The sequence below is a fragment of the Muscardinus avellanarius genome (assembly GCF_963383645.1).
Source record: "Muscardinus avellanarius genome assembly, chromosome: 1".
Classification (NCBI taxonomy): domain Eukaryota; kingdom Metazoa; phylum Chordata; class Mammalia; order Rodentia; family Gliridae; genus Muscardinus; species Muscardinus avellanarius.
The window spans coordinates 177,552,809-177,560,296 of NC_137786.1; the positions used below are offsets into that span (position 1 = coordinate 177,552,809).

At 63.4% G+C, this 7,488-nt stretch overlaps 1 protein-coding gene across 6 annotated transcripts; it reads right to left on the reverse strand.

Moving 5' to 3' along the window:
• Positions 1 to 221: 221 nt before the first annotated feature.
• Positions 222 to 5,871, reverse strand: RELT (RELT TNF receptor; the record flags this gene model as incomplete). 6 transcript variants are annotated; one of them, XM_080691313.1, is made up of 10 exons in its annotated part: positions 222 to 269; positions 424 to 619; positions 994 to 1,251; positions 1,369 to 1,450; positions 1,692 to 1,772; positions 2,987 to 3,250; positions 3,877 to 3,956; positions 4,154 to 4,320; positions 4,447 to 4,473; positions 5,827 to 5,871. In XM_080691313.1, 10 exons carry the CDS (start codon positions 5,869 to 5,871, stop codon positions 222 to 224), a joined length of 1,248 nt encoding a protein of 415 aa, XP_080547439.1. The 6 variants fall into 6 exon arrangements, with proteins under 6 accessions (XP_080547439.1, XP_080547437.1, XP_080547438.1 ...); XM_080691311.1 differs by having other exon boundaries at positions 2,990 to 3,250; positions 4,447 to 4,521; XM_080691312.1 differs by having other exon boundaries at positions 222 to 266; positions 4,447 to 4,521.
• Between the last annotated feature and the right edge of the window lie 1,617 nt (positions 5,872 to 7,488).

Sequence of the window (7,488 nt, forward strand, 5' to 3'; positions counted from 1 at the left end):
GGGGAGGCACTGGGACGGCAAGGACGGGCGGGGTTCAATCTGCTCCTGCGCACAGTGCCCGCGGCTGCCCGCCTCCTCGCTGGGCGGACGGCCTGCCTCCAGGCCGTGGCCTTTGCTGTTTTGACTGCTGGTCCTCACAGTTCCAGCTACAGCTCTCCCTCCTCCGGGAAGCCTTCAGAACCACCAGGGCAGGGCCACGTGTGCTCAGACTAGGCCGCCCCTCAGATGACCAGGTTGCTCTCGTTTAGCCGGACCACATAGCGGTTCTCCTGGGAGATGGGTGAGGGGTCAGAGCTGAGCCAGGGGCGGGGGGCATTCCAGGCTCGAGGGAAGTAGCCCCTGACCCGGAACCTACCCTTCCACCTCTGCTCTGTCTGCAGTCGGGTTGGCCCCGGTGATAACAGAAACCTTCCCAGTCCTCACCTCGGCTCTGTTCTCTGCCGGGGGCTTCAACCACTTGTGGCTCCCACCACTTCCCAGCAGTGCCTGCTGCTCAGGCAGGAGGCCAGGTTGTGGGGAGTCGGGAGTATCACCCCCTGAAGGCCCAGCCTCCGTGACGGTCTTCACCTCAGATGCCGCTGGACTGGTCCGCTGCTCGGGAATCCGAGCCACACGGAACCTGGGGGAGAGGTGTGCGATGGTTCCTGTCAGATGGGGACCCAGCGTACAGAGAGTGGAACCCCCCAGAGTCTCGCCAAGTCGGGGCCCTGGATCGAAGCCTGCTGGCCCTTGTGCCTGAGCCCTCCCCAGGCCCACCATGCACTGCCGTGTCTGCCCAGCCCCCCGACTCTAGGTGGTGGTAGAACGGCCCTTGGCCCGAGAGGCCCCAGGTGCTACAGGGACCAAGACCATGCACTGGGGACCCAGGGCCCCTCATGAGACACAGCATAGACAGGAAGTGCTGATTTCTTCCTGGCCACCTACTCTGTCCAGAGAGGCCCAGAAAGGGCAGGGCCACCTCTGAGCACCCTGCCTTATCTGTGCCCACCTCACCTGCCCACAGACAAGATGGTGATCTCGCCCTGACGTCCAGCCTTGGCCCCGGCTTTGGGAGCCCTGGCTGGGTTGGGCAGGAGGTTAGGAGTAGGAGCAGTAGCAGCTGCGACCTCGGGGGACAGCAGCACCTCTGGCCACTTCTTCTGGTTACAGCGAGAGCAGCAAGAGCCAGAGAGCGAGGCCAGGCCCTGTACGGTGTGGAGGTGATGGCGGTGCGGGCAGAGGTGTGGCACACTAGGGGAGGCTGGCGGCAGCCTGCGGAGGGACACAGGCGAGAAGGTCACCAGGGCAGACCAGGCTCAGGGCCAAGAGACCCCAGCACAGGAGGGCGGAGCCACCCGGAGTCAGGTGAGCTAAGGCCCCACCCCTCACCTGGGCACAGGCCTGTGGCTCGTCTGCACCAGCTGCTTGCTGTGGTATTCTTTCAACAGCTCCTCCAGGGCTGCCGCATTCTCTGTGGGCAGCTGAGGTCAGTTCCCAGCCCCAAGCATGAGGGGAGCTTTCCCGCCCCAGCGAGACGCCCCTGCCGCAGCCTGGGGTGTGCTGCTTTCCCCACCCCTCCTCAGGCAGGACGAGAGGCGCCAGGGCGGCACTGGGCTCAGAGCACAGGGCGGAGGCCAGTAGAGCAGTGCGGGCTGTGACCCCACGCCGCCTCACTCTCCCGGGTGCCGGGATGGGCCAGGCCATCTCCTCACCTTTCTTCTCTGTGATCAGACGCACTAAGACCCCAATGGTGTCCTCATTGACATCTTCCGTCCTGTATGCAGGGTTGATCCCTAGGGAAGAGAAGGACATGGTCCTGGGAGGAGGGAGATGCTGGGCTCCTCAGCTATGCTAGGATCAGCCAGCAGAGGGCACCCCAGGCCTTCCTCAGAGCTGCAGCTGAAGTCCCCAGAGTCCTGCACATGTGGGCCTCTCAGCGATGGCTCAGAGAAGCCCATCACCTTTACTACTGGACAGCGCCCTCTGTGCGCCCAACAGCCCAGATGATTAGTGATTTCAGGGCCATCTGAAGCCCACAGTTCCTGCAGGCTATGGGGGGGGGGGTGAGTGGAAGGGCCTGCAGCAGCTTCTGGGCCACACGGCCCTCCCCAGCCTCCAGCTATGGGCTCCTCCCCCACAGAACTCCTGACATCTATAGCCAGGTACCCTTGCAGGCCCCTTACCTCCTGCACACCACCCTGTCCATGGAACTCTTAACTAGAGACCTTGCTCAGCTCTGGGCCAGACCTCAAGGGTGTGAGAATGAGCCACTGTGACCCACTCTGAACCCAGCGGCAAACAGAGCTCCCAGGACTTGCCCCCAGGCGGTGGCCAGCAGCAAAAGGCCAGGAGCTAAAGGCCACTAGGTCAGGAAGAGACACTGTCCCAAGCAAAGTGGCCTGGGTGGCTACCTTTCTGCCTGCAGCTCCTGCCCCCTCCAGACTTCAATGCCAGGAGTTAAAGGGGCTCTGGCCAGCCCCCGGTGGCCTTGGATGCTGGCCAGGGAGATGCCATTTCATTCTGGCCAGAGGCTCCATATGCACACCCCTCCCCCACCCCCAGGTATCAGTCAGGTGGAGTCCAAGGAAAGGCGCTCAGGCCCCTGGGGTGGGGGTGGGGGGTGAGCTCCTCCCTCTGGGTCCAGCACTTTTTACTCAAACCACAGCCTGGAGCTGCAACCTGAGCCCCTCATGGTGACCACCTAATTGCCACCCAGATGGCAGACACTCCTCTAGCTCCAGGTCAGAGGTCACTAGTACTTGGAAGGCCGTCCACCCTTGAGCAGTGCAGGCAGCTCCAGCCTGTAGTCCCCAAGGAGGCAGAGCCCTGTGGCTGGGAGAGTCCACCTGGTGTGGGAATGCCACCGGCCCACCTGTCACCACAAAACCCCTCACCCTCCTCCCTTGCAGCAGCACTGACCAGCTCTCTTGGCCTCTCCCAGCCAGACCCAGGCCTGGGAGGCTCCCCCAGCCCGGGCCCCCAGCCTCCCTCCAGGCCCGGGCCTCACCACTCCCTGCGCCTCCGCCTCCGGGGCCGGGCCCGACCTCCTTGTGGGCGGTGCAGTGGTAGCCCTTCCGCTTGAGCAGGTTGCACACCAGGATGCCCAGCAGCCCCATGAGGCAGAAGACAGGCACGATGGCGATGACCGCGTACTGGGCAGCCGTCTCCTCGGGGCCGCCTGCCCGCGTGCCATTCCCCGGCTGCCGCGCCTCACTGCCACTGCCGCCGGCCGCTGCCACCTCCACGCCGCGGCGGGTCCGCCGCCCCGACTCTGCGCACCACGGAGGATGGGGGCAAGAGAGTTCCGGCCCTAGGTTAGCGGGGTGTGGGCGGGACCACCTGCCCAGAATGGCTGCTACCCGCCATGCTGGGGAGGCCCGGGCGTCAGCGCAGACCCTGCCTTTCTTGGCCATGCCACGCACCCCCATGCTGGGGTCGGAGAACAGACGGCATGCGTGGCATGTGCCTGGGCTCAGGGACAGTGTCCTGCCTCCCCAGGGCACGGTAGGAGAGTGAGTTGTCTCAGAGAGTGACTGGTGCAAGGTGTGTGTGTGTCTGTGCGCATGCATGTGTGTGTGTCCGTGTGCGTGTGTGTCTGTGCGCGTGCGCGCGTGTCTGTGTGCGTTCGTGTGTCTGCGCGTGCGTGCGTGTGTGTGCGTGTGCGCGCATGCAGGTGCCTGTGAGCTGCTCATATTCATCTACAGGGTCTTGGGGAGAGGACAGGGACGGGATCGGTAAGGATGTGTGCTCCCCAAACCCCTAACGGTGGCTTCCATCTGCTGGAAAGTCTCCACCACTCAAAGTAAGGTAGACAGCACATCCTGCTGGAAACCTCCCGCAAGCTGGGAGGACCCCTGCACCCACAGACCCCTCCTATACACCCCATCTGCCACTCACCACTGCAGCCACGAGTACTCAGAGGTGCCCAGGAACATGGTTGACATGGACCACGGGGTGCCCCCCAAGGCCCAAACCACCTGCAGGGAAGGAAGATGTCACCAAGGTCCAGAAGTTTCTCAAAAAAACTATTCTTGAGAGGCTGGCTTCCCCCGTGGCGGGTGCCCTCAACAGCTCTGCCCCATCTCATCTCATGGACGGGAAGACTAAGGCCCACTCTGGCTGGAAGGAGGCTGGACCTGCAGGGCCCCGGTCCTGCCTCCCAGCCCCTGCTCACCCAGGCTGGCAGCCTCCGCATAGCGCGTCTCGGGTTGCCGTGCCGGCCTGGGCCTCCAGCCGCCTTCGAAGGCCGCAGCGGTCATGGGGCTGGCATGGGCTGGTGCCCCATGAGGCTGAGAAGGTGCCGGGGGGACAGGACCTGCAGAACGTGCCCTGCCCCTGGCCCTGTAGGAGAGAGAGGATGAGGGCAAGGCCAGGAGCCAGGCCCGAGGCCCTGGAAAGCCAGGCATGGGACCCAGCCTGACTGCAGTAACCTTCCCAGGACAGGCAGCAGGGCAGCACGATACTCACCAGGTCTGGCTCCTCCCCAGGTGGGCACTGGCGCGGGGTCGTTGAGGTGGGAGTGGCCAGAGGCCAGGGCAGCAGCTGGATGAACAGCAAGCAGAGGCACACTGAGGCAGGCAGACTGCGGGGCCGCCTGTCCGCTGCCTGCTTCCCGAGGCCCTGGCGGTGGGCGGGATGGCCAGCCACACAGGGCCACCCGCCCAGGGAACTCTTCTAGCCAGGACCCCTCACACTGCAAGGGAACTCTGCCCTGTCCAATGCCTGTTACGTCCCCAGTGCCTGGGTAGGGAGAGAGCCACACTGGCATCTGGAAAGTGCTAGAAAGCCCCAAAGGATCAGGACCTCAAGCCTGTGGGTCTCAGTGCTACATCCCTTCCAGCTAATGAGGCTGATGAGGAGGAAATACTTCCGAATTCCTCCCTCAGATCTGTCCCTCTTCCTGCTGCCCCCCCCCCACAGCTGGGCATGTCATTAACCAGCCTCTGTTTATCATCCCTGGAGCCAAGTCTGCAGCTGGTGCTTTCTATTCTGGGCCTTGGGCTGAGTCTCTGAGACCACATCCTCCTCTGTGACCTCCCCTGCGGCAAGGCCACCCCATTCACACCCCTGTACCCAAACGCAGCATGCCCCATTCCAAAGGGCGGGCCTTCTCAACATGTGTGTGTCCCCTCCCACTTCCCACTCTCAGGTATGAACCATCTGCCCTGAACTCTTCCTGTGGGGGCTGGGGGGGCATTCTCCACTTTGGCCCAAAGCTGGCTGCAGGCACCGGGCACAGCTGCCCTGGAGGTGGAACACTGCCCAGGAGCGCCAGGATCTCCTCTGCCCCACACCTGGTTACTAGCACCCGCTAGGGCTGGGCCTCCTGCCCCAGGCCAGGTCTCCTCCTCCCTCGGCTTCCAGTGGAAAACGACCCATACCAGACTCTAAGATGCTGCCTGAGGCCACGACTTTGTGAATGCAGGCGGCCTGATTCTGATCTCAGGGCCTGGAATCTGGGCTCCCTACACCAATACATCTCAACTCCAGCATCCAAGGGGCTCCGAATCCCAGCCTCTTAAGCCCATTTTCTTCCAGGTCCCCAACCCATGCTCCTCACTGGGCGGCGTCCCCCCCTGCAGCAGGCACCTTGCCCTCAGCCATGCAGCCCCCCTCAGCTGCTAGACCCTTCCTTCTCTCCCTCCTGCCGGGGCATGGCTTGGGCAAGCTATGCCCCCATCTTAGATGTTATAAGCAGGGGTGCCATTTCATGCCAGGGTGGGCATGGGGTGCTTCCTGGTCTGAAGGCCCCAAACTCTCCCCAGGAAGAGTGAGTGAGCAAGCTCTCTCAGCATGGGGTGCAGGGCTCAGGATGCGGGTCCTTGGCTTCTCCCCATCCCGACTCACCACAAGGAGGCAGGACAGGGGCCAACACAGCGGGCTCCGCTTCATCATCAGGCCCGAGGGGATCACGGCCTAGGGCAGACAGAGGGAAGACTCAGGGGCTGCTGGACAGGCAGCTGCTGCCCCCAGGCCCCTCAGTGACAGGACTGGACAAGGAGCTGGCAAGGTGCTTGAGCAGCAGAGCACAGGGCTTGCCCTGCACCTCCAGGTCTGAGCCCTGCGCCAGCCTCATGGGGCAGCAAGGCTGGGAAGGCAGGCAGAGACTCTGCAGGCCGGGGAGGCTTCCCAGGAGGAAGGGCTTCCTTCCCTTCCACAAACAGCCAGGTGCTCAGGCATCGGCAGGAGGCTTGGGAGGAAGGAAGCGGGGAAGGCCTGGGCCAGGGGCTGACAGGGCTGAGAGGCCCCCGGCCCGGCCTTTCGCTCTCATCTGCAGCCCCCAGCCTCCTGCCAGCCGGAACTCTCAGAGGCCCACAGCCTCCGCCTCCGGCTCCTCCACCTTTGTTCCTGCTGGTTCTTCTCCAAGAAAGGCCCTGCCCTGGCCCTTCCAACTCTTCTCTTTCTAGAAGTTTCTCTAGAAGCTTTCCCCAAAGCTGAGTCTGGCTCCCATGGCTCCTGTTACCCACTCCTCGTGCCCCTATCGCAGGCCTGGTCCTTCCGCATGGCCACTGTCCACACCTTCCCGGGAGGCATGGGGCACATCTGCTTGCCTGGCTGCCACACAGACTGTGGGGGTGGGCGGCCATGACACCCGGCCCTCGGGCTCCCTCCACTTGTCACTCCAGCACATCCCTGTGCCAGGCTTATGGCCCTGGGAAACAGGTATTAACCAGAGAGACGAAGGCCTTGTCCTTACGGGTCTCCATCCCAGGGGATACCAAGGGCAAGCAGATTGAGAACAGTCCCGCTGCCAGTTGGTGGGAAGTGCCAAAAATCAAAATAAAGCCAGGTAAGGAAACAGGGTGTGAGATTTCAAAGAAACAGCAGTGGGGGCTCCTGGCCCATGGCTGCTGCCTCCAGGCCCAGACTGTGGCTGCTCCTGGAGAGGTCTCCAGCCAGTGGATAAGGTCAACACAGCTGAATGAAGAATCTGGATTAGACAACAGAAGGGACTGTTGCAGAATAAGGAGGTCCCCCGCCATGTGTCTCCCAGAGGCCCAGCTTCAGGGTCAGAAGGGCAACGGAAGCAGCGCTCACTGGGCCTCCGTAGAGGCCGCCTGTAGCCTCCGAAGCCCAAGGAAGGCTCAGGAGCTGCAGAGCCCAACCTGTCTGATGCCACTCCTGGCGCTAGGCGCGCTGCCTGTGGCAGGTTCCAGGTCACACGAGGGCCCCTCTCCGTGCGGGCAGCCCGGGCTTCCTGCCTGGAAAAGGAGCGGAGGAAACTGATCTGCCGCCTGACCCGGCCAGGCACAGGCCTCAGTGGGCCGGCAGGGGGTTGAGTTACACCCGGGCGGGGGGAGAGCGGTCACGTCATCCTCGGGACTCTCCAGGTCCCTGGCAGCCAGCCTCTGTCGGCGCCAAGCCAGCTGAGGGGAAAACCAGGATTGGGAAGCCGGGCCACAGAGTGGTGAAGACCACGGCTGGCACTCAGCGCCAACAGATGGCTCCCTGACTCCTGCCCCGACCTGCGCTCTCAAGTTCGTCACAAGTCTTCCTTTCAGGTTCTGT